The sequence below is a fragment of the Zootermopsis nevadensis genome, unplaced genomic scaffold, assembly GCF_977971745.1.
Source record: "Zootermopsis nevadensis isolate Lab colony 2312 unplaced genomic scaffold, Znev_1.0 Znev_ptg000028l, whole genome shotgun sequence".
NCBI classification, from domain to species: Eukaryota; Metazoa; Arthropoda; class Insecta; order Blattodea; family Termopsidae; genus Zootermopsis; species Zootermopsis nevadensis.
In genome coordinates this window covers 8,511,738-8,539,525 of record NW_028259160.1, presented here as the reverse complement: position 1 = coordinate 8,539,525, position 27,788 = coordinate 8,511,738, and the positions used below count along the sequence as shown (strand labels likewise).

At 37.8% G+C, this 27,788-nt stretch overlaps 1 protein-coding gene across 3 annotated transcripts in view; it reads left to right on the top strand.

Moving 5' to 3' along the window:
- LOC110832308 (uncharacterized) overlaps positions 1-27,788 on the top strand; it is a 74,760-nt gene that overhangs the window by 12,118 nt on the left and 34,854 nt on the right. The window contains exons 1-2 of one of the 3 annotated variants that reach the window (XM_022069189.2): positions 11,679-11,793; positions 20,884-20,944. The exons of 1 other annotated variant lie outside the window; for it this stretch is intronic. In XM_022069189.2, the coding sequence (XP_021924881.1) occupies positions 11,781-11,793; positions 20,884-20,944 (74 nt within the window). In that variant the 5' untranslated portion in view covers positions 11,679-11,780. Of the gene's footprint in view, positions 1-11,314; positions 11,794-20,883; positions 20,945-27,788 lie in introns of those variants that run through there. One more of the 3 variants, XM_022069185.2, reaches the window with a different exon arrangement.

Below are 27,788 nucleotides of genomic sequence, written 5' to 3'. Positions count from 1 at the left end.
AGGTGGTAGCCACATTTCGGCGGGCATTCTGATTTCAGCTGATTCTCGATATCTCGCATGTTGTTTGCTTAAAAAGAAAGCCATTAGTTGTTCAGAGATCGTTAGAAAGTATTTAATATTTTGTTTTTTATTAACTAACTGTGAATGACACCATTAGGATTATAAGTTTTGAGGTCGAAGTTCATCTGAATAATATTTATAAATGTAGTACCCATGTCAAACAAAACAAAGCATTTTCATTACAGAGCACAATAACTGGTTATTGCTGTTTGGCTGAGTTATCGCCTTTTATTTTGAGACTCGTTCGAAATCCATAACCAGTCTGTGTGAAAATTCAGAATTGAATGTGGAATTAGATCGTACGTATAGAAAACACTTTAATGTTAATGGTTCAATATTAATAAGTCTTGAATTGCATGATTGTCAAATGCGTGAAGCAAAGGCTTTTTTTAGAAGCTGATATTCATCTGGTCAAGAAAATGCTCTAGTTTGTGGAACCTGGAGGTTAATTATATGCCTCATGAGAACATGAACCCTATTCTTAGTCAGTCTAATACAGTCCGCACGCTCACATGCTATTTATTAAGTATCGATTTACTGTAAGTCACCCTAGTGGTTTGTTCCTCTTATAGTTTCCCCGAAAAAAAGGTGTAATTTGGTGCTACGTGCTCCGACTAAATAATTCCCCTGATTTTGTAATACTTATAGTTTTTTGAATAATACATATTACGATCTTTACTCATGTAAATTTCTCCATCCTTCGAGCAGTATGGTAGCAAGCGTGATTCTGTGTTGTGCTTTCTGGAGCTGGCACTATCGCCGTTACACATCGGCAACTTCTTCACCACACCTGTGTGACGGGTCGGCCGTATTACAGGCGTTTCCAGTATTCTGACGAGTCTTCATGTCATAACACTTTTTCCGTTATTAAAATAAATTGTTGTTAACTTGTACGTGAACATCGGTCAGTAAGTCAGAAATCAGGCGAACTGAAAAGTAAAGATCTCTCTTTTCTATTGTCTTTTGTGGTACATAGATATTGTTTCATTCCATCGTTTGTCTGTAATAACTCGGGAAGGCGTGGCTTACGTATTAGCGATGGTGTGTAAGTGCACGGTCCGTATAGTGTTGTGCAGTAGTCGGTAAACTACGAATGCACACAAAGGTGTGAGTGAACATCGTGAATAGCGATAAGAAATCCGCCACTGTCATCAGCCCCCCCCCCATCCCTCCTCTACACTCCCTCAAACCTACCGTAGGACAAGTTGTTTAATGAGTTCGGGGGGTGGCATTAATTGTTATCTCTTCAGGTATAACTGACGCCACCATTTCAAGCATTTTCTTGTGAAAACACTTTTTACCGAGTACCTCTCACCTTTAGTCAATTCCCTGCGGTTTTCTCTTACGTTTTTAATCTCCACGCAGTTTTTTTTACTTCCAGGAATAGCACGAACCAACTGTTGGCCTGTTTCTTCAATCACAAAGTGTTTTACGTTTCTATTCCTTTCTTTTATTAACGAAACTGCCTTACAGTACCACGAATGAATCAGAAATGACGTGTGCTGTATTCTAGCGTAGACAATCCTAGCTACTTGCCTTTCACTACATACAAGGTGGCTAAAAATGTACCTTTCCAAGTTTAATGCTTTATGAACGTTGAAGCATAAAAGTCTCTTTCAAATCACCATCTCAAGCCATTTATATTGCCATGCGTTCATTGTGTTTGTCTTCATCTTTGACAATCTTTCGTAGTCTCGTCCCAAATGTTGACATCCAAGTTTTAAAGTCTGTTTTCCGACATTTTTTGATGAACCTTGAAATTGCGTGCCTGTCCGGTCCAATTCTCACTCCGAACTTTACCTGGAACTATCCTCTGACCTTTTCTGGGCTCTCAGATGATCGAATGTTTTCTTCAATGATAAATACTTACTTGCTGCTCGCTACAGTATGCTGCCATATTTTGGTATTTACAAAACTGATCAACGGCTTGAGTGCTACAGTGTTGAAGCAACGTTTCTTCAGATTGTAGTGACTTGTTGCGGATGAAATTGAGTTTAAACTTTGCAGTTACATTTGGGCCATAATCAGTCAAATGATCTTCGGAGTCTGTGTTGTTATTAAAGGAGCCTGGGCTGTCTAGTTTTCTGTCACACACTTGTATTATATTTTGAGGATTGCGAAACCCAGTGGTTGCCGTAGGAATTCTGAAGCCATCGTTTTAGGAAGGGGCTTGATTTTTTTGTCAGTTTGGGAAATGTTTATTTAGAGTGACTTGTCATAAAATTAATACGCAAAGTGTTATGCTGTTATGTAAAGTCGTCGTTAAAACGGACCTTTCTAAGTGAACATTGAAACCTTTAGAGTTATTCTTAAAATTTTACAGTATCAGGTTTAATCAAAATCCGTTCTCGAGTTTTTTTATGTGTACGGACAGATGAACGGACAGATCTGTTTTAATGGGTACTCTGTAGAGTTACGAACGCGCTATAAATGGGAACATGATAAGTATGTAATAATGAATACATATTTAAAGTAATTTCCAGTTCATTTGCAGTGGAGGGTCAGTTGTTTTGTCGAGGGAATTGTTGAAACATGGTAGTTAAAAAGCATTTTACAAAATGTAATTTTAAATTAATTATTCTTTAGCATTCCCTCTGCTGTGAATAGAGCAGAACTCGGGTTTTATATGGTTAAAGGAAGATATATGGCGTAGGCCAAATTTGTTTAATATTTATGTGGAAGTTATTATCGTGCAGTCCTTATCATACGAAACCGTTTTCAACTACGTCGAGATTCTTAGAAACCATTAATATCGCCGAATGGATTTTATGTCCAGGTCGTCTGAGTGAGAAAGTCAAAATAATTCGGCCCTGAAAAATTGCTTCTTTCGCATATTAATTGAAGCTTGTTGTGAAGGAAACGCGAACGGTTTCTTCGTGTTAAAGTCAGAGTAGAGGGTAGATTCATTGTTGCGGAAATTAATGGTTTTTTTGACGAGTTAATTGAAACGTATTAGGAAGGAAATGCAAACATATGCTTGTTATTTTTTCTGTGTTAATGTTCAAGCTACAAACGATGTTTTCAGTTATTTATCCATTGACTGCCCGCTTTATTTTGATTCCCCATTTCAAAGTGGTATTTTTTGCAGCATTTTTCATTGTTTTGTTTTAATGAAACTGATATTGCTAACATAACTATTAAAGGGTAAAATTTACGCATGTTGTTTGTAAATGTATTCAGTTTCCGAACTTTGTTTTACATAGAAAGAAATTTTCTTTCTGAGGAAGGGGATCGGTTGATGTTTCTGTCTGCTACCATTCTCTATGCACAGTGTGGGCCTACATTACATCTTTCTGCTGGTTTTGGCCGGTTTTTGAGGGTCATGTCGAGAGGTATTTATTGAGTTTTGGAGTTTGAAGCTGAAAGTTTGATATTCTTACAGTGTTTGTGGCAAAGATGGCCCTTGCTGCCTCCATCATCGCCCTGATGATGGAGGCAGCAAGGACCTCTGAAACGTAGGCAAACTTCTACCAGACTACACGGCGCAACAACCCAGAAGACAGTCATTTTCAGATTCATCGCCATGAAAACCCCAAATCCTTCATAGTGTTCGTGGTAATTGTTTATTTATTTACCAGTGATATGTTTGATATTTTCCACTGTTTGGTGTATTTGACTGAGGCCTGCATGATGTCTGTGGCTAGCTCTACTCCAGTCCTTGTGTGGTTCGTCATCATTGTACTGACTTTTTTGTTTTAATATTGTTAATGTGTTAATATTATTTTATTATTGCGGTTGGAATCGAACCACAGACTTTTTTTTAATACTTAGCCTCCATGAATTTCTTCATGTTCATGAAACTAAAACTGTTGTTTCTATTTTTAATTCCTTTAAGACATTCAGACTAATACGATGACGACAGATCAATCTAAAAATTGTTTCCAGCGTTGCTTTGAGGCATGGCTGATTGACCTGCATTAGAATTCTTGTATGAAATGAGAAGGCGAATGCTTAAATAAACCATTCTCGCTGAAGAATCGATACTTTATGTATATTTTATAAAATCAAACATCTTAGTGTTTTTATTAGTCTAAATACACACCAGAATGAAGTCTGAAGTTTCCATTAACTTGCTTTACCAGAAACGTGACCCCGTTTGAAGTGTTCGTAAGAAATATTTTGAGAAAAATCGAACGCCAGAAGTATGGCATACTTAGCCTGAAACTAACCAACTTCTTGCAGCGGAGTCCTTCAGAAGCTGAAAGTTCATTCAGCTAGTTAAGTTAGCTTTTTATGTGCTTCAACGATTCATTACCTTCTGCACAAGACCCCTGATTGAAATATGCTTATTTTTTAAAGTTTCTTTCCGCTCAGTATCTTAGGGCACTATGTTAAGTGATGCTAATGTATTTCCCACGGAACATGACAATCGTGTGAGTGCTATCGATGGTAGAGAAATTAAACGTGTATTAGGTAGTATCTGGAAGGAAGTGGTAGATCTACTGCCCTGAGAGATGCGAAATGCATGATTAATTTTAGTCGGAAATCCTGAAGGGAGACTTAGTAGTAGATGGGAAGATAACTTTGAAATGGATGTTGAGAATATTTGTTGCAACGCTATGAACCGGATTCTCCTGTTTTAGGATAGGAACCAGTGACGTGCTTTTTTGAACACGGTAATGAACCTTCGGTTCCATACAAGGCAGCGAGGGAATCCTTTGACTAGATGGAAAAGTATTAACCTCTCTAGAAGGACTTTGCTCCACGTAATAAGTGGGTATTCTAGTACTGTGGATACTGTAGTGGTGTTTGCTAGGAAAAATTTAGAATATCATTACAGTGGTAGTCCATGGATTTTATCCAGGAGCATTTCACACGAGAAATAAGGTAGCTATTTGTATGGGGCGCTATTTACAATTCTGAAAATCAAAATAGACTGTTGAATACATTTCTATTTAGGAAAGAGTTGAGTTCATTTGTGTGTCGCATCCATTAGTTTGATGCTCCATGTATTTAATTTTCTATATATATATATATATATATATATATATATATATATACACACACATATACACACACAGCCGTGACACGTTGCATCACTTACTTTTTTCTTTCGTCTTCCAACCAAGAAAGGATGTTTGCTGCTTTCTTCGATTCGTTGACGTATTTTTCCGTTGTTCAACTCGTAGCTGTGCTGTGAATAGTAGAAGTCAATCCGTTAAAAGGATGTTGTAGACGGAGAGAACAGATGAAAAGACCTAGAGGATGTGTGCTTGTGTTTGGTAGAGAACTTTCTTCTGGTTTAATTTTTTTAGTTTTTATTTTCTTTCCTTGTACATACTTAAACGAAGTCAGTATTAGAACATGTTACTGCAAACAGTGTCTTGTCGGTGCCTGAAACATGAACCAGACGAATAAAATATTTATAAAGACCTTTGTTTATAATCCGTATTGTACATAACAAAATGGTTTCTTATACGACGCTGTCAGTAGTTAAGACTATATAGCGCCGCGAATACGAAGCAAGTGTGCTAACCTGTCGACGGCGATGTTCGGTAGAAAGGTTTCTCTTTGTTTCCAAGATGAACAAAAGTCATTTAAGTAGTTGATTGAAGATCTTATGCTTATAATAACGCCACTGAAATGTTTTAGTAATTGTAAGCTACTGTTTCTTGGATGCCGTATCAACTACGAAGGTGAGAGGGTAGTCAGTACTAACCTATTTCAATGTTTCAAATTAAAAGACTGAGGAAGACTATGAAAAATTTAGTCAATATTGTCAATTCTCCGGCCAAGAAACATCTAGGTGTATATCTAAGAAATAATAGATATCGTAGTTGTAAACTTTGCGGCTTAAAATTGTTTTATTTTCTGAATTTTAGTTATTATTGTGTAATTAGTGTGACAAACCCTCGTGAGAACCACAAATAGTCATTTTTTTTAATATTGCAAATCGTTTCAAATCAGGTGTGGAAAGTCCACCTACCCATGCGATGAGGTCAGTGGTTTAGTTTTCAGTGCCGGATATAATGTCTGAGGATATTCATGATGTTATTCAGTACCACTCATTGGGTTTTGTTGTTATTGTGAAATTGAGCCTTAAAATAGGACACTGTTACTTTAACTGCGTTGCGCTGTGACTGTATCTTCCAATTCATTCTGACATTACCACTGACGGACCTGCAGGCAAAACTGCGAATTTTTAAGGAAATAAATGCACAGAGGGCGATGCTTGTTTCATGAAAATCCTTTATCTCTGAAGTAGGCGTAAAGAGAAGAAAGTCGGGAGAGAATACAAAAGAATAGAGAGAATAATTAAAATTAAATAATTTTTAGTTTTTTTCAGGTTGTTTGTTTACTTCTGTCGTTTTAATTATTTTTGTGCTGTTGGTTTAATTCGAGCCCTCTAGTCTGAGTTGAACCTAGATAGGCCTGTACGAAATTCTGAGAACGTTTAATTAAAAAGTTCGAACTGTAGCATTGCGTACTTTATAGGAAGGGTTTAGCGTACCATAAAATAAATTGATATAGAGGGGGATGTTTTGTTTCACATCTGGGTTCTCACATTTATATGTACTTTCTTTCTGCCAAATAACCTCGTATTTTATATAAAAATACCGTTGATATGTTCATTCCATTGTGTCAAGCCTGTTTAAAAACAAAGATAGATCCTTTGAAGTCCTTTGAAACTGTGAGACGTGATAGATGCGCACAGAAATAAGCCAGCTTGAGCAGGGAGGGAAATTATGCCAGCTGTTGGACACATTGGTTTCCGTTTTGTTTACGAAGAGTGAATTGGTCCAAAGATTAAGAAAGAGGATACGTTTTTTTTAAGAAAATTTATTCAGCATTATATATTCTGGGCAGAATACTTTAAGTTTCTTGGTGATTGAACTGTGTATGAATTCCCATTATATAATACAAGATGTTTATATGATCGTTACTAAGTTTTTATCCACATACTTAAAACGTATTTCTTAAAGGCGTACAAATACAACGTACATCCCTGCATAAAGAATAGTGAAATATCACTATTTATACGCTTCTCTAATATTGTGTGAGCCATTAAGATTAAGATGTATTGGATTAGGCTCACAAAGGGAAACGGAGCTGGCACATAGTCTGGCATAGAAGCTCATGGACGGTTCCGTTAGAGGAACACGGTATTCATTGGGAAGAGACACGAACAGTAATGCTGCAAGAGGGGTAGTATTACGAATATTTTACGTTTTTACATTTCTGAGAAGTGTTACACTGCTTTGTGCTCAGTTTTTGGACGTGTTGCGTTTTTATTGTAAGATTTAGTATCTGTACATACAGGCTAGCGGAGGATAGCGGAGAGCAGTTTTCTGCACTGTCAGGTGGCGGAAACGCATCGAACTACCGTAATGGTTTACAAGAATAACAATAAATAAGCCATTACAACATTGTTAGCTCCGATCCTAAATATGCTGGGAATTTGTAACGATCGTGTGCAGGCCCGCGGCTGCTGCTCGCATGGCTTTGTTTACTGGCGCGTATAGTTCGAACGTTCGCTATTGGCAGAGTCAGGTGTCGTTTTGCATTCGTGTCCAGTGGTCGTCCAGGGCATGAAACAGCAGTATTATTTGGATATTCTATACAGTCTGGAAATAAGCGAATGTAAATAACGCTGTTTGGTTTCAGTACCTACACTTTCCTGTGTGTGCGGCCCGAGTGGGAGAGCTTTTCAGTAAGTAGAGTAGCGTAATGAACGTCGGTACGCACACAATGCTGCTGGAGGTTATACCGACCTCGCATTTTAAAATTCCTGAAGGCAGTGGACATTTTCCAACAGGATTTCACAGAAGTTCTGTATCCATTCTTTGCCTCTCCCCCGTGTTAGCCGCATACCCGCGACATCGCAGCCTGTTTGTTTTTCGTGAAAACAGTGTGCGACCTGTATAAATCACGACGTTTTTCATTGTGTAACTTCATTTTTTTAGACCTGAACGTTATCCTGAGCTCTTTTTTTAAACGTTTTTAAGACGGGCTTATGTTCTTCCCTCGAACTAATAAATCACGTCATCACATCCATAGAAGACAAACGGAAAACATGCATGCACTTGACATTTATATTAATAATTTGCTTTTACAGCTGATAAAAACTGAGTAACGTAGATTCATTCGCTGTGTCCATGATCCAGTAAAGGTTACTTACTGACTTGAAGAGTGTAGATATATTTAATTCGCTTTAGCAGTTTTGTGTCACGAAACTCGTCAGAAGTATGAACTTCGTATGCTTCTTTTTTTAGTATTTCCTTTGAACTATCAATAAAGCCAAAGGGAGGAAAACGTAATTTAAGGAAGAAGGCAGTCATCTTCATACTGGCGTGAAAACATGCAATTTCAGGGTTTTAAAAGAGCTTATGAATTCTTCGGTCATCTGATTAAAAATAATATTTATGATTGAATTTGTTCCATAGAAATTAATTATTTATTAGGAAATGGGAAAACGTTGTACCACTTGCACATATATTTCGGTGTGTACACAAGTTAATATTTCGATTCAAAAGTAAAAATCTTCTGTAGCAGTTATGTCGCTCGTGAAGACAAACGGCTGCTTTTACCTAATTACATATTTTATGGATGCCTTTTGCTTTTTTTAACGGCGCTGTCTTCTTACTGGCAGATACAAAATTGGATTCCTTGTTAGGAGGTGATTAATTCAGCTGATGAAGCCTCCTTTGTTCCAGAGACCCTTATCTGCATTCTCCTTTGAGCTGCATATTTTCTTCTCTGATATTCCCTGTTGTTATCCTCCGCTCCGGTAGTTTGCTCTGTAAACTGTGAAGAGGGTAGAAACAGTGTAAACACATGCTGATGGAAAGTGTTCCCCCCGATGATAGGGATTCTTTTCATGCCCTAATTCTTGAGCTTGAAAGGTTGCTACGACGTAAAAGCAATTTTCAAACAAACAGAATAACCACAACATTGGTATACATATGTTTTTGTTGGCAGTATAGTTTTTATGTAATAAATATAGTTATTTAAAATTAATTGTTATTGATCAGTAACTATTGTAGTAATATTTATTTTATTATTATTAATAAAACACTTGTTACTGTGATTTAAGAATAGACATGTGGGGAATTCCGATATAGGTTGAATGGGCTCCAGAGTCGTCCTGGACGTGATGGTGAAGAGGACAATCACCGTACCTGCATGAAATCAAACCCTGTTTGTCCAGTCCGTATTCTATTTTCATTGGCTGGGATATTCCGGACAATTGTTATTGTTGTTATTATTTCACTTGTTTTCTGTCTCTTTCCTGTGTTGATCAGTGCTTGCAGTTGATGAAGAACGCTCACACTACACAACCAAATGAGACCACTTAATTTTTAGAGTTTCTAACATTCAAATATGCTTACCTGCAACTGGAAGTAACGCAGTTGTGTTATGTTTTTCGGATGTTTGCACATTTTCTTCAACTCAGCTGCTTGTGTGTTGCGTTATTTTTGTATTGCACTACAGACTTTTCCTGCTTCTGGCACACGTCTGATCCGCAAGTCTGATGGCTGTGCAGCAGTTAGTTACAACTTTGCGGCATCATCATGTTTCTTTTGTGTGCTGTGGGCTAAATATCGAGCCGTGGTACTTACATTTAATCACTGGCATGGTTTGAGCATTACATTCAGTCCGAACATACACTCTTCAGGTCTCTCATTTCCATTTTTTTCTCATATTTCATTGCTTTTCCAGGTATTCATCGTGTCTGTGTGTGAGTGCCGACGATTTAGAGCTATAATGTAATACACGAAATTGTTACGAAAAACGATATTACCCCATAGCTATATGAATTGTATTCGTATAAAGCCCATTTTCATGAAATAAAATTTCTGCTGGTAATTTGTGGTTGATAGCTCAGAGCGGTTGAGTGTCTTCGAGTGCAATGTGCTCATGAATTCTGTTGAGTTTAGAAATATCTGCTGCTTTAATAATGGTGTTATTTAGTGGCGTGGTTCGTCTTTATGAGAGCATTTAAAAAGGAAGAATACCTAGATACTGTGTTTTTATTTTCACTTCATGTTTATGTTTATTTCTGTGGGTGAAAGTATAAATATTATCAATATCATGGGTACTCTTTTTTGGGTCTTAGAAGAAAGTGGTCCACGTGTAAGTAAAATTAGTCTGTCTTAAGGTCATAATATATCTAAAAAATACTTGTATAACGTATCCCTATGTTTTATACCAATTGTGTATACATGTTGATGAATAGATTAACTCTATGCAAAATGTGTCACGTTTGTCTTCAGTGGTTCATTAGTGTTCGTGGACGGACATATTTTCCAAGAAACCTTTCTTTTCTTATATAAAGAAGGAAAATAGCTTATAGGATTCACGATGCAATTGAGGACATGTTACTTAGGATTTACAGACTGCTGTCGTCTGCCTTCCAAAACACTGCGGATAACGCATTGCCGGTTGAATCAATAGCGTCCCATGTGTACAAGGTACATAAAACGCTTCAAATACTTGCAGAGTTTCCGTAGTACAGTCGGATAAATATCAGTTAATCTTCTTTTGTTTATAAATGAGAAAGTTACTCCAATATACACACACCGATTTTTAAACATTCAATACGAGGAAATGGAGTTCATATTTACATACATATGCACACCGTTTGGGAAACTTCAACTGTTTTTAAATGAAACCTATAGGAAATCTGTTATCGGCTAAACATTTGTTTGGTCTACTTCCTTTCGAGTATGAGTGAGGAGACTGCTTGGACGTAATAGTGAAGAAGGAAAAAAGGCTGCAGAAAGTTGTATAATCAAGAACCTCTTTTTTTTACTCTTTACTAAATATTATTAAAGTTATCAAATCAAGGAGCGACGTTTAGTTTCTTAAAATGACTGTGCTCTTTTGGCATCTTAATCTAGTTTCCAGCATAACCATCTCCTTTTGATTGTGGTAAGCTATCAAGTTGGCCTTCATCGGAACGTGTAAACAGATGTCCTTACTTACTGAATAACTGTTTCCTTTTACGAAATGTTTTAAAATGGGACGCTTTATAGGACATTTTGTTGAAAGACGTAGGGTACCTTGTTTTACTTTTCATTATTCTTCGTTTGTTGTTATTTTGGTATTTAACCCTTGATCCGTACACACGTATATGTGACTGTTCTTTTGCGCCGTCTTCCGTTCACAGTATTTTTTCCCATTTTTCCCCGACGATTTCGCTTTATTAGGCAGTCTTATATGGCGCTTACCCTCATCGTTCGTAGCTTATTAAAAAGAAAGCTCGCTCCGCGCCAAGTTGCTTCATCAATTTGAACACAACAAGGAGTTTATACAGGCAGGCAGACGAGCTGGTCGGCTGGCTAGTGCCTAGCGAGCGGGTGAGCCAAGTTTCATTCTCTCAGTGTCGGCTGGGATGGCGGCGCTGACGGACGCTGTTCTGTCGTCGCGACGCCAACAGAACCCTATCTGGGATTCCGACACGTGGAGTTGTCCGGATCCTCAACGCTGCGTCCGTTGTGACTGTGCTATAACAAGTCCCTCAACTCCTGGTGCTGGCGTCGTCAACTTCGTTCTTGATAACAGGGCTGCGGATTGTGAGGACGAAGACGGCGTCTGTAGCCTGGAGGACGATGCTGAAAGGTGGTTCCTTGTGGGCTGTAAGAGACCTTACCAGTATCAGCCACTTGTGAAGGGAGGTGGGGAGTTCGACGTGGACCACGAGGACGGTGATAATGAAGTGGAAGAAGAACTCGCCGTTTTGTTGTTGGAAGATAAAATGACATTGTTGTTGCCTGTTGATGAAGATGAAAGGTAGAGTGGTACCGCTGTTCCTAGTATTGTGGCTGTGTATGCTGTTACTTGTGGCGTTCTGGAATTGCTCTTGCGAACAGACTTTAACTGATGGTTATGTTATCTGGTTTATGAACGTGAAGGGCCATAACACTTAAATTATAAGTTTTATTATTAGACTCTATGCTATAGTCGCGTGTTATATTCGGTTAACTTGATTTGTGAGGCTTTCCGAAAATTTGTATTGTTGAGTTTTTGGACCTATTCTATCGTTTGATGTTATATAACATCAGATTGTATTTATGCCATCGTCAGAACCCTTCAGAATCGATTTGCGAGAAGTGCTTTTCGTTTCTAGAACTTTGAGAACTTTACCCATTTACTGTGACACCAGCGAAGTAAGGGCTGTATTCTGCCTCCTACCCACCCATGTTTCTTACAATTAATTATTTAACATCACGACATTGGTTTGGTTACATTATGCTGCTATTCTGCTGCAGTTTTGCAGCTTTCTGAGTTTGTTTTAAGATTACACACGAAATAGTAACTTAATGTGGGCAATGCTGCCCCTGATTTAGGACCAATCTGAGTGACTGTCCAGAACTCGCCCTTTTACATTATGACTGGTGACAAGACATGACCACTCACTTCGTTTTTCGTTTTTGCTTCTGAACGAACTTCTTTACTGGCACTTGGTAGAGCTTCTGTGCTTTTCTTTACCATATTTCTCGTTTCGTCCAGCAAGTTGTCATCGGCACAAGCTAGAAGCTGGTATGGTACATTCGAGTCCAGCCATTTCTGTATTTTCTTGGACCATCTTCATTGCGTATCATAAAGTAATGTTGAAAAGCAATGGTGACTAAACATCTCCTTATTTCAGACCATTCTGAATAAGAAATTCTTTACAAAAATGTTTGTGTACGCTGATTTTACTCACCGATAGTGTTTTTGCAACCACCAAGTAGCGGTCGATTTCAGTCAGGTATTCGAAAGGATACAGTATCGAGTTCACTTAATAGTCGTCTGATATCTCTCTAGATGTGAAGAGTCTCATTGTATATTTCCATAGGAATAATTTCAAGTGAATTTATGAATTTTGCTATGTGAATATTAAGCTTCTTAACGTGACAACATTTAAAGTTACTACTCTATTCTCATTATAATATTATTCGTTTACAAACTGTGTTTCCACTTCCCGACTGGAATGTATGTTTTAAATCTTGTTGTACGAGGGGAACTGATCGAATACACGCTCTACTTCATAATGAAAGCTGTTCTTTGTATTATCTCCTTATCTTCGTAGGGACATGCACATTCGTTACAGTATCACACCAACGGCGTACCTACGACATCGTATTGCTAATAAGCCCTTGATATGAATACGTTATGAAAAAAGCTTGTCCTCAAGTTATTATTATTTTTACATTTTTTCTTCCTGATATTATCTCATGTTCAGATCCTTACGTACTCCTGTAACGATTATCAGCTTGATGCAAGGCCTCCACATACAGGAAATAAAAACACAGGAAAACGCCCCGAGTGGGATCATAACCCACGATTGCAGTTTTAGAGCGTTCATGACCCTCGACTTCGTCTTCGCGTCCATTGTGTTCGGCCTTCTTCGTATTTCCATAGAAAAAATAATCTTTTGGTTAGATTCTGCTGTCGTCTCATCTGACCTTGTCCTGTACGCACACTGAATCTTTCTTAGTAATTCTCTTGCTTCCGTTTTCAGTTAACATGAGCTGTAACTCCTGACATTCGAAGTTCCATATCTCTTATTAATTCATGAATTTCTTCCTGAGAAATATACAATATTTTACTTTTACAAAGCTGGAATGAAAACCTGTTTATATTCTGCGAAATTGTAGTTTTATTTGGGCATGAAAAACGCAAGCTTATTTCATAATTCATGACTCGTTTCCTGCTTAAGTCAGCGTCAGAGTTTCTTAATATTTTTATAAGCTAAATCGTTGCAGCTGTGAGGCTTTTGCGTTTTGTAGAGGATTTTGCGAAGTTGTTTGACGTGTATTGGGAATGACGAGTATGTAATATCTTCAGCAGCTTAGAAGCTCGCTAATGCATGTTCTAAGATGTCTGCAGAGACGATCGTTAAATTTGGAGAGATTGACTGTTAGCCTTTTGACGGGCGGGCGACTAAGTTCAGAAGTAGTCCCAGTGACAGTTGTTCTGTGGAGACGTGACCTTTGAATGTGATTGTAAGAAAGCTGTGTACTCCAACGTGATTAGAGCACAGTGCCTATGAAATCAAACAGTCAGCTCACTACACTACTGTTTTTACGAACGATATATTGATTATCTGAATAAGTAAATAACTTTCTAAGATGGTTGTCTTCTGGGATCTTAGCGTAGTCTCGATGAAATTAACCGACATTTCAGAGGTAATTACCCTGATTATGGAAGAAGAACGGGCATATAGGTTTACAAGACTACAAGGTCAACATCCGAGGAAGCCCTTCATAATTTGTTTAACCAAATATTATTAGGGCGATCGAATAATGGATGATATTGGTGTGGCTTGCAGCACGCATTTGGGAGATTAGAAGTGAGTACAAAATTTCAGTGGAAAATCTTAAAGGGACACACAAGCGTAGATGGGAAGACAATATTAAAATGGATCTTAAATATTGTGTGGGGATGTATATTGGATTTATTTATTTCAGTATGGACCAGTGGTGGGCGTTTGTGAACCCGGTAGTAAATCCTTGAGTTCCATAAATACGGAAAATTTGGTGACTGGAACACAAACTGGCGTTATAGTTACTAGAAGAGACCAGTCAATTAACATTCCAGGATGTCTGTGTTTCGTCGATTTGGAAACGCATGCGATTACTTTCATTTACATGTTTATGGTGTAATTAGTTTTTAGTTGGCTGATTCACGTGAATATTGACTTTTTTACGCGCAGTACTAATCTAGCATTCACTTTCGTAGGGAATTAAAGCTTCACGAGTAGCCATAATAGTAATGCAGTTTTACGTAAGAAGGGAAACAAACCAGTTGCTTCTAAGTATTCTAGCTCTATCCATGTACGTTACTTTCATTGAGTTAACCCAATCTGTTGCTCCGTCGCTGTCACCGAGCTTGTTGGCGTAGCTCCTGCCCCAGAGGACTACGACAGCAGAAGGAAGGGTGGACGTTGTTTTAAGCTGGTTTTGATTCTTGTTTCTTTATATCTTCAGCTGTACATTGAGAAGTTCATGTGTTTTAGACTGTCTCTCTTGTCCATTTCTCGTGTCTCATTGCCTGACTAAGCTGTACTTTTTCAGTTTCATTGCCCTTGTGGTTTGACGTTGCGTTTTAGATGGATTGGTCGTCCTCACGAAGTAGGCTGTAATTCTTTTTCTGGCTTCGTTTATTTTGTCAGATGTGGGGAGGAAAATAACTTTTGATGACGGGAAAGGGCTAAGAAATGGTGGTTCGGAGAGCTTTGTTAGAAAAGTTGTTTAATAGTGATCAGTTTTTGATTCTGACGGAACTACATTATACAAAGACATATAAAACTATTATTAATAATTAAGTAGGATACGTATCCCTCAACAGTTATGTTTCGCAAACGTACATATATGCACGTATTTACAATAACGAGAATTTCATTTACGTCATGTATTCTAAGTAAGCGATAGGCCTCTATATCCAGCCCAAACGGTCCAGAGCTGATTATATTGTATGAAACTGAAACCCTGGATAGTGGAAGTTCTTGCTTATATCACCCTCCTGGTGCCAAATACTCGTTTTCTCTCAGTCGTGAGAGCATCGCCGTTTCGTTGAGATAAGTCGGCTACGTTGGTCGGGTCGCGGTGTCACGTGAAGGGGAAATGTGTGTTCGTAAAATTCTATGTAAAAGTCAGGAAGACAGGGACTTCTAGAAATACTAAAATATGCATTTGTAAATGATGCTGTCGGCTGTTGTAAAATGTTTTAGTGTTTTTCTCCCTTTAAAGATGGTCGAAATCCAACTGAAAAATGATTAACTTTCGTTCTTGATATGGTTCGTGGTGACAGAAAAACGATTCATTAAATGAGAGAGGAGGGCGAAATTGGCGTCTCGTACAGAACAAGGCAGATGCTTTGAATTCATTGTGTGGGAGAAGAGAGACTCGGCAAAATTCGTTCCGTTAATCATGACAAATCGTCTGATTCAGCACTTTCAGTGAGCAAAACTCTCACACCAGTCCGACATTAACCGTGCTTTTCCGAGTGAATTCTTTCTGTTTCCAAATTTGTGAAGCGCATTAACCCTTTGAAGCACAGTGGTTACTACAGGCGTCAGCACTCTTTAACTTTGCGTTTTGTCTTAGAATATAGGCCTGTTTGTGGGTTGCGAGATTTGAGGTTCTAACGACGGTGGGTCCGAAGATGGCTGTCTTCTGGACTGTTGCACCGTGTAGTCTGCTAGAAGTTTACCGGCGTTTCAGAGGTGCTTGCTGCCTTCACCATCAGGGCGCTACAACCCAGAAGACAGCCATCTACATTGTATCGTATTCCAGCTGTATTAATTGTGATGTAATTAAACGGCAAAAAAGTGCCATGCCCTGCAGTTGGCTAAACTGTTTGCTGCCCTCTCTCTCCCCGTTGTCACGCTCCGACCGCTTTGTCCCCGCGGGAGTAGAACTTTCTCTTACCCATTGGGTATAAGGTTGGGCACTCTATTTGCTTTGTTGTTATTTGATTTATTGTGATTTCTGACAAAACATTCAGTAATGTCTTGAATGTATCTTCGCAGCGCTGAATGAAAAATTCGGAACATATTTTGAATTGTAAGAGGTGCACGATATTGTAGAAGATATGCACACGGAATGTCGAGAAGTGCACTGGATCAAGATCATGATACGTGATACTGAAATGGAATTTCTTTCAGGGATGTCTCACATTTTCTTTCGTACGCTGAGCAACTTTTACCCTTTTGTCGCTGCTGTAGCAAATGCAGTGGACCACTCTTGTCGCTTGGTGTGGGACAGTGCGTCTGGTTGATACTTGTCACTATTCACCTTGCTGCTGGCTTTCTAATGAATGGACTCTCGTAAACAGGTCACACAGGAGCATATATGTCAGCCGTGAGAATTTCAAAGCAACCAAACCATATGTGGCACTCTGCGCTGTATGTGGCACCTGTCAAGTGTATGGTATTTGTTTTGACAGTGCTAGTTTCATGTTTAACTGTTCATATTATGAATTACTGATAATACTTTTCCTCGTATGGTATGTAAATGTTCTCATCTGTACGAAACAAACAGCAGTCATTTGTTTTGATTTGTTAGGGGTGTTATACTGATAATTGTAATTGATTGATATTTGTCACGTAACAAAACATAAGGCCGAAATTTTATTTAGTTGTAAAATTGCTTGCCAGTTATTCTTCAGGTTTTATACGTACTTTTTTCGATCTTGTCAAGTAAACGTAACCTTAGTTACTGTTAAAATTAGCATGGCCATTATTGATACTGTCATCATGCAATCATCATTATGCCGTGAATATCATTTTATGCATCAAAGTACTTCGTAGATATTATCCTCAAAAATGTTTACAACTTTTGAGCATATATATTAATTACAATGCAGGTAAAGAAGTACTGGTGTTGTTTTTGTTCTTGAATATCACACAGTGAAGGTATCCTAGGATTATTAATCTTGGCACTAGAAGGGGATAAGTAGTCAGCTTCATATAGGATTTGAGACTTTCGCGGCGAGTACAATCAATAAAATCTTCTCGGGCAATCAGCCGCGTTAACTGGTTACCGTAGTAAACCGACGTTTCGGGAACAAATTCTGTCCCCATCAGAACCCTGAAGATGGGGACAGAGTTTGTTCCCGAAACGTCGGTTTACTACGGTAACCAGTTAACGCGGCTGATTGCCCGAGAAGATTTTATTGGTCAGCATCATGTTACGAAGAACATCGGGTAGGGTTGCCCAGATAGAAGGGTCGGTACTGGTACTCTGTTTTCGTAATAGCGATTATTCTCTTGTCTGCAGATGGACTTTCATTAACATATGCACCGCGAAGTGCGAAATGTGTACATCTTTCTCGCTGGCGCATGTAATTTTGATGCGTTGTTCGGACTGACCGCGAGAGTTGGGTCATGGATACGCTGGCGCTAATTGCTGCAGTAGGCATACTGGTTTGTGGTTTCACTTCAGACTTCGCCAGTTGCTTTTAATGTTGCGTGAACAAATTTTGCTCTGTTTAATGAGGATACTAGAGCTTACTCTTATGTCCCAAACACCCCTTCGGTTTTAGACTCATTTGTGGTATACTTGCTACTGAACGTGATTTAGTAAGGGCGAAAGTTTTTAAAATGAAGTTTGGTTGTCAGACGTATATTTAAAATCCGACAAATTTGGTTTTGGCTTGGCTAAATTTTCTGAAATCATTTAATTTCTTATGGACATTAATTTCTTTATGTATTATATGAATTGTACATCAAGACGATATGTTATTCATATAATATTCAGTATTTTCATATGTTAGGGTAAGATTTTTTCTCGTGCAATTAGTTTATGTAAATTGACCCATTTTTCAGGAACTTAATCATTTTATTTTAGCGTATTGTATGCGTCAAGCATCTTTCCACTCCTGTTAAGAACTCCATACCAATCAGGAAAGCAGAATTCACTGGAATAAATTATTCACAATGTAGCTGTTAGTTCCCGTTCATTGCTTATGAACATTCATTATCTTTTTGCGTATTCCATTAAATATGCATCGAGTCGAAAAATCGCTGAAACAGAATTACAGACCTTGGTAGGTTGCACATTTTTTTATCTTGGCTTACCCTACATAGCTTTTGTTTTAATAACCGTTTTTGAGAAACTTCATAATTTGATTTCAGAGTAGAATATCTAACAAGCGCTTATCCTTTCACTGTTGTTTAAAGAGTCTTACTGAATAGGAAATGTTTTCTAAAGTCAGAGAACTCGTTTTGGTCAACTGGGCCCAGACTTCCCATTGAATATAAAATTATGAGGAAATATAGCTAATCCAGCTTGTAACAGACATTTTCAAAACGTGTTGGCTGCGATTTTAATCCTTAATTGATGCTGATATTAATTTATTGCAGACACAAGTCTGTTGATACCAGAGCTAATGAGTTCACACACTCATACTGTACGCATTGGCCTAGAGTAACAAATTCTGTTGCTGACGGAGCTGATTAATAGTGCAAATAATGAGTGTCATAGAATTAGAAATTATTTGCCTTTGTATTTAATTAAATTAAACTATATCAGAAAAAGTCATAAAGTAAGAAGTGTGTGTAGTACATATATGGACCAGAATTTAATTCGCCCTACATGTTTGAATATAGTCACCAATAACGTATTTAATTGGAATCCGTTAAAAAGTTTTGGATACGAAACAGTGCTAATAGGCTCACGGCATTTGCGTTAAATGCGCAGAGAAAGCATGCCTATGTTTCTGTGGAATAATGTGCTGCTGAAAGAATAGTTCGTCGAAACACTGAGCTGCACCACTTTAAAAATTCAAGCCTGCTTCACGGCAGCCTACTCCGGAACTTTAGTTCTCTGAATCGTTTTATCGGAAAATTGGCATGCAAGTCCGTATTTAATGAAGTCTCTTTCGTGCCTAGCGAGGTGTGGAAGTGGCAGATGAAACAGTTTCCCGTTGCATCATCGTCTCTCTAGTATTGGAGGAACACTTTCTCGACAACTGGGACAAATTACATTTCGACTTCTTAAATTCAAAGACAAATTGGATTTTATACACAATAATATGCACAGTATTTCCGTTTGCATGTTTCAATGCGTTTTTCACTTTAATTTCGCTGTCATGTAGGCCTAACGCGGTAATGTTCTTCAATAGGAATTGAATGCTGTGTTGGTAAGAATTATCTCTCTGCTTAGACTTTTATTACTGATGAAGAACGAGGTCAACAACTGTTTTAAATATTGCAATAACAAGTGTCGTATCGAATTAAGTATTGTTTTGAAACACCTTTGAAAATGTAAAGTCGAGCTAGTGTGTACTTTTCTTGTATAAATTGGCAGAGTGTAATTTTTTCTGTCATTCACAAACAGAACCTCGTCTGTCTGTTTTTTCACTCCCCCATCCTGGTCTTCGTACTAAACCAATTGGTTCTTGCGCAGGGATAACTGCAGTACCAAACTACCAAAACAGATCAGACGACATACAGGTGAAATGAACAAAAGCATTTAACTCAGTCATAATAATAAACTCATCAACTTAAAAATTTACATTTGTGGTTTTATTGAGGACAGGATGACCAAGTAGACCTACATCCGTAAGCACTCGATGCACACTTCTCTCGTAACGTGGCAAACGTCCCAGCGACAGCCCAGTTCTGTCAAAATTCTGCCAAGCATGCTCTCGCCCTGTTGCTATATGGCGTGTTTAATCTTAATCTCTTCAGCCCTGCTTGGCATAAGAGACACGTATTTCAGAAGCCCCATAATGAGAAACGAAAGGGAATTTAGTCTGACCAAATCCTGGCAGTCGTGGGATTGAGCTACCACGTACCATCCATTTTCTAGGGCAATGTTCGTAGAGGAATTTGATTAGTGCGAGAGGTCCGGTGTGCTACCAAGTGGCAGCAAGAAAACGTTTCTTACATTGAGGCAGGTCTTATATTCGTAGTTGTAACAAACACTGCGGAAATGTGAGCTTTCAGGTTCTCACGGCGACGAGTATAAAATAGCGGTTTTCTCGGATGTTCCGTCGTATAGTCTGGTAGATACTGACCAACGTTTTAGGGTGCTAGGGGATCTCCTACAACTACAGTACCCTGAGGACGAAGACAAAGATGGTTCTCGGAACGTTGGTGTTTTCTCCATTAAACCACTTTAGACTTTTCCACCAAGAAAATACAGCTGTTTGCAATTTTATTTGTTCAGTACCTATACGATTTTCAGTCGGAAGAAATTTAAACATAGAACTTATGTTTTCGTTAAATTTTGCTTTGCTTTATAATACTTTGTTTTATATATATATATATATAGCCATTTAATTGTTCTTTGTAACTAGTGACTATCGACTAAAATGTAATTTAAACTTGTGTTACATGCCTAAGGAATTTTTGTGAGATTCTGATGTGTTTGTTTCTCTTTCTTTCAGGTGAGTTCATGCGTTTATATTTTCTCGTTGCTGTGAGCGACGTTTTTTTCTGGAGAAACAAGTAAGACTTCTTTTCGTATTCCTCAGCTTAAACTTACTATTCTCTTATACAGATTCCCTAAATGAAACGAGATCTCTGTGTTTGTTCATGCCTCCCACTAATCACAGAAGACATAAATAGATTATAGACAAGCAGTCCAGGCATATTAAATACGAGTGATGAAGTAGCAGTAGCTTCTCTTAATGCAGGTTACTAACATTGCAAAAAATATGCAAATTTTGGGAATGTAATCTTTTTCAAATTAAAATAAAATAAAAAGTATGTTGTTTCGTGGGTAATGTAACGACGCTGCTATGTTTGGAGGATTTATGTGAAATTATTCAATAAAAGGTAAACTAAAGGAAACGTAGAAATTATAGTAAAGTTTAAGTTATTTTGCTCGTTGCTAGGGACCTATAGGAAACCAATGAAAATCCAAGTGTGGATTATTCGAAGCGGATTCGATCTCCGAATACGGAGCATAAAATGTAAATACCACATTTCAACGTTCAATACCGACATCTTTCACTAATGCAGACGTACAATTGATAATCAATATTTACCAACAGTGGTTCTGTTGCAATTGTGAATAGTTAACACACAAACAGGACTGAATGTGGTGCTACTGCGCATGCTTGTGTGTGTTATTCACATACAAACGTACATTGATTGACTGGCATTCATTTGTCGTATCTATGGTAATTAGACGGTAAGATAGGTTGTGAAACACAATTCCCCGCATACAAACATTCAAATTGTGAGGTTGAAGCCAATTCCTGATATTAAATCCAGTCCCATTCCTGCTTACCCCTTGGCATTTCACTTTGATTGTCACAAAACGTGTGCGTAGATATACTGTGTCTATTGTCCGGTAAATGAACTAGTCTCTTTTTCATCTAGCGACTTTTCTGAGTCAAATAAGCATTAAATGACTTGACGTAGCATAACGATCGGTCGTCTCGCGTCCGTCAGAATACGGTAGTTGGTTAGGAACACTCTGGCAGTGATGTCTTCACAAGATTTTTATGTTTTGCTCGTATATTATTGTAAAGCTTATTGGAAGCTTAAAGTAACAAGCAATTCAACGTTCTTACTAATTTCTGGCTGTGTTCCCATTGAAAATTGTATTTAAAACGTGTGCACGGTGATGTGAATGAGATTTCCTCTGACAAGTACAGATTTATCAAGATTTTTCTCAATACTTGCGCTATTTGAATACGATCTATAATCCTAAACCGAGTAAATCGAACCCGTTTTCATTAGATGTAGTGTTAACTAGATTACATGAGGAGTAGGCCTAAGTAGTGTACACGTAACACGTGCGTTTGGCGGAAGGAATTATAAATGGCGTGCTCGAACAAAACTAAGCTGACAGAAAATTTCGAGTTGATCCATGGAAGTGAAGCTCTTTACTAAACTGATTAATTATGACTACAATGAACTAATAAACAAACATATTCATATGCAAATATTCATAAGACTGTTAGTTGATACTCCATTTTCGTAGAAGTCCGAACTACCTCGTTTGTAATATACTGAATAAGTAATCAGTACTAAGTCTTCATTGTTTGCTGTTATTACGGACACCAAAAGAAAGTTCCGTATAAAGTTTAATGTGTGCTTTAAAACCGTATTGTAATGAAGCATTAAATTTAACAGAACAGAACAAATATGATTTCAAGGCAATTTAATCTACGTGAAGAATTTAGTTTTTTTTAATTGCGATCAACTGCTGAAACAATGGAAACTTTTCCTTTAGAATAACACGTACCAATAAAATTTTAATGCCCGTCAGAAATATCCGAGCCATATAACTGAAATTGCTTCACATTTGTTTCCATAAAGTTCTTCAATATCAGATTTAATCGCAATAGTTTTTTTTTTTTGTTCGCGAACTGTTTGATGCCTACTGACTGATGGAGCGATTTTAATAGGCGCTTCTAAGGACTGTGGAAGCCCTTCAAAGTGGTCTTACGATAAGATTTCGATTCTGCGAGTAATATTGTTTGTAATGAAATTTGACTTTGTTGCCCTCCATAATTTTTTTTTACCAGAACTTTTTGCATGAAGTTTATCACCATGCTTATTGGAAAAAGTCTAAGATGATTGACTTGCAGTGACTGAGGATAATGGACACGCGACTTTCATTGTTAACATTGTTATCAGTATTTAGGAAACATTAACAGAGGGGAGAAGTCGAATTTATTTTTCGCATTGAACATTCTGTATACTGAAACTAAGTACGGTTTAATTAATTTTTTAATTAATGCACATACACGGTTATGAAGAAACATTGCCAGCAGGCTACATATTTCCCACACTGTACTCGGCAGGGCTTATGCGAGGCGAATATTAAAAGTGTTCATTAGTTTAATTAGGAAACAAGGATATCAGTTTCAGCATTGTGGAAGGAAGTTTGAGTCTGGCAGCAAACCGAGAAAAGAACCACCGTGGGTTAAATAATGTGTGATAGGATGTTGTTACCCAGGTGGAACAGGAGTGGAGGTTTTAATTGAAAATTCCGCGAAAAACTTTTCCAGTCTTGAGTTTCCTTGCTGATAACGCTTCGCTTATGAAATTCCTCGGAATCACCAGGTTTCAATATTATTGCCTCTCTTAAAGCCCAGGATACTGGAACTAAAATTGAATCTTAATGGACGAATTTCAAGCCCGATATTTTAGAAATTAACACCAGTCTCTTTCGTCGTCGTGAACGTTGCTCTTGTTTCTTTGATAATTTTGACCCGAAACTGTTTATGTATCCTCCATCCGTATGAGACAGGTTCAATGCGCTCACTATTTTTAATCTTTTACGAGTATTTCGGCTTTTCGTTCGTGTTGTGAGGGCTTCCTTCCAAATACCGTGACTGGAGGGCTATAAGGAAAGAACACCCGTGAGTGCGCAGAAGTTACACGTGCGTTGTGTCGCGTGTCGCACGCTGCAGCTGTGTGCGCGAAGCTGAAGGCCATGTCAAAACACAGGTTGACCTATACACTGTGTCCTCTGTCGGAGTAGAGCGCTTGTTGTGTTACTCCGAGTCTCCAAAACTTATCAACTCCTGAAAGTAACTCCATAAGCATCAGAGTTTCCTGAAAGTTTTAAAGCACGAAACTAAGACCAGTATGTTGAATGAAACTATGCCTTCCAACTCTCCAAGTACAATCTAACGTGCCCATAATGTGTCAAAGTAATAACTCTGTGCTTGGGAAATATTGTAAGTAAGAAGTCACGGTCTGTGGAACGTGTTTATATATGAAGCAATTTTTATTTTTCGTACTTCCATCACAGTTCCTGTTACGTATTACTGTACTTCACGCGTCTGTAATACCATACTAACCTCAAATTAGTGGCATTTATGATCTTACTCGGTTCCTGTCTTGAATTCGTAGATGTGACTGGTATTCCCAATCGCTGATGCATGATTTGTGATAATTTTCTGATAAGAAAAGATAGACATAGTTTTGTGGAGTGTTCCTTGGTATTCTTGCCTCCAGTCGTACCTGAAAGTGACATGAATTTTACATGTATTTGGATACGAATTTAGTAGGCTGAGCCCGTATGAAATACCAAGAAATCTTGTCTGGTATTAAGAGGGTTGAAGTAGAAAAAAATATATAATAATGGTGGGTCTCATAATTTGTATTACTTTATAACATAATAAGAGGACTTTTCATGGCGATGATGACAGCTGAAAGTTGTCAGAGAGCCAGATGGGAGCTCCCTCCTCTCCTCTTTAAGTTTATTTATTGTTCTGCTCGTTGAGTGACGAACGGCCCAACTCATGGCCAAGTTTTGGGTCTGCACAATGTAGGGTCTGAGTTTTAACGACGGTGGGTCCGAAGATGGCTGTCTTCTGGGTTGTAGCGCCGTGTAGTCTGGTAGAAGTTTACCAGCGTTTTAGAGGTCCTTGCTGCCTCCATCATCAGGGCATCAGAAAGTCCTCAACCGTGGCGTGGTCCATCAACGAAACGATTAACTAATTCACTCCATGCCGCAGAGTCCTTTGAGAAGCTGATACTCATTCAGCTAGTCAATAAATTCCCCGCCTTTTATGGAACGTGAATCTCCGTCACTGGGCCCTATTCTGAGCCGGATTATTCGTCATATTCTTCCACTCTTCTACTTTAATTTTTGCTTTCATTTCATCCGTATAAAATATTTGAGCTTTGGTGGGTTTTTGTGCTAAAACTGTAAGCCACTGCATAATGCTTTATTTTTTTCATTTGTTTCTTCTAATAGGAATTGGTAGATTGGGATAAGAATAATATTTAGAGAAAAAATAGCGTGAGTAATGTTCACTGCATGTGAATGATTAGAACGGAGAGAAAAACTGATGGAAGGGTGAATGGCTCTTTCCTACTAAGACACGATTTTAAAAAATAGTTACGTGTGTCAAATTATATTTGTATTCTATACTTTTTGTATAGTTTGTTTACCGTTTAAATTTTGTAGTAAATATTCATGTTATTTTCTTGTATTTTGTCATTTAGAGGATGAAAGAGCAGGAAGCAGAAGTCTGACATAACCGAACTGATTATGTCTCTCTACAACTAAGCACTACGAAATTAAGATATTTGGACCAATATCTGCACGTATTTATTACAGAATTGGTTCGGCTGTGTTTGTCAGACCTCTTATTCCATATGTAGTTCGTTATCACAGGTGTTAGGTGTTCAGGCGAGAAATGCTTGAACTCGTTCTTTTCTGAGTTGTAAATACGCAGCTGTTTAAATCATTTGAAGTCAAAGCTCATCTAAGTAATGTTTAAAAATACAGTTCCTAGCTCGAGGAAAATTCAACATTCCACTATTATAAAGACCATTTGGTTAATGTTGTTTAGGAAGACGGGGCTGTTTATTCTGTGAATGATACGAAATCCTTAAATAGACTCTGTGGACAAAGTGCAGAGTTACTAAATGTAAAATCAGGTTGTAGCTTACACGTAGTTGCCATTGAATTTTAAAGTGTTATTGTGGTTTAAACATTCAAGGATTTAGTTTACTGCTTATGGGTGTTGTGATTAGTTTATGAGATATGGGTTAAAATTTACCTCAGGTTTATTATTAGCCAGATTTATGAACTTGCTGCATGTAACACACGACCGACATACGCAATTGACAACATAACGAATGCACGCATTTCACATTTGTTTTTACACGAATAGACCGTATACGGTTTCATCTGTCATTTGTAAAATACTTTTATTCTTGTATCGAGTATTAAAACTTTTATTAAACATTGATATTGAACATAGCTTCAAGTGTAATACGGGATCATAGCACAGAAGGCTGTGAGTGTAATGCAAACATCCCATATTGGAGACTGTTTGTCTTCGAGTATTTCATGTGGAATTTTCATATAGTGGATTTGGCAAACGTCGTGTTTATGGTTTTTATAACAAGAAAGCGTGATATATTGCCCCTGAAAACCGTTACCATGTGAATTCCCGCAGCACAGAAGCCTCACGATTTTATATTATATACGGGCTATTCTTGGTTCCTCGTGTTCTTAACTTTATCCCTTTGCCGTGGTGTATAGGGACATTGCCAACAGAATCTGTTCCAAATTGCCTCGCCATGCCACATTTACATTTTACGAATATAAATCGGATTAAATGTAGGCCCTATATATAACTGTCTAATGTTTAAATTAAGTTAGGTGCACACGAATGATTTTTACTATAGAAGTTTCTCTTTTTAATTAATGGAGCTAAGTAAGAAACGCTTTTTAATTTCATTGCGTAAATAAAATAATAACATTTTATTTTGCGACAAAGCAGTATTGTATTTTACCGCGTTGTAACTTTGGTTCTGAAGGATGTCATATGTATGGGTTATTTTACGAGCAGCTCTCTGCCAGCCTATAACTTCTTCCATACTGCAAAAAAGGTTTGCGTCGTGGAAGTCATTAAAATTACAACAAACTGTTTTATTTGTCATGAGAAATACAAAATATGACATCCGTTAGAAGGTAAAAAGGAAAGAACAGAAACCCTAGTTGTTAGGCCCCCCTGGTTGAACTAGCTTCAGACCTTTCTACCTGAAGACGGAAGAATATCAAGCTTCCGAAACGTTATGTTTTTTATTTCTGTTTGTAATTTAGACGATGGATAAAGAAAAAAAAACTGTTTACAGATTTTTACGCACTATCGTCAGAAATCTTCAGACTTCATCCTTACCAATCTAGTGTACAGTTAAATATCCATTTTAGTCCTACAGTTAGCCTACATTTCACCCAGTGGTCTCTTCCCTTTAGATGAAAAGTACAAATTACGAAGATTCTGTTATGTAATTTTCTCTGTCCTGTTATCGTTTTTTTCAAGTCCAGAAACTCTCCTCACTTCTGAACACTTCATTCTCAAACACCTCCAACGTGTGTTGAGGCGATATAAACGAGTGCATAAATTTTATAACAAAATATATATTCATGTTGTTTGTTTATATGGCTATTTAAGGTCGGTGTATCAACTGCAGATGTTATTACCGTCGAATGGAATTGTAAAGTTGTAGGCCGTGAATTATAAAGCCTGGGCTCGTTGTTATTCTTGTGGATCATTTCAAGGCATTGTCTGAAGCACTCTCTTAGACGGATTGAGTAATAGTCTACCACGGAAAATGTGTCAGGAAGCCCAATCACTGCTGTTTAATCTGTTGGTTTTGTGGTTTATTTCGATTAGTGTACGTATGTGAATGTTCCCCGAGAGATTACGAGACTATAGATTAATGTAGATTTTTGTTGTCATTTAATCTCTGGCGAGGTACTTTATATTGGACGAGGACCAATTTAAAGATCCAAAATTCCCCGCAGGTCCGCAAGGGAATTGTATAATATGTTTTGTTTAATAAATTTCAGTGATTTGTTAAC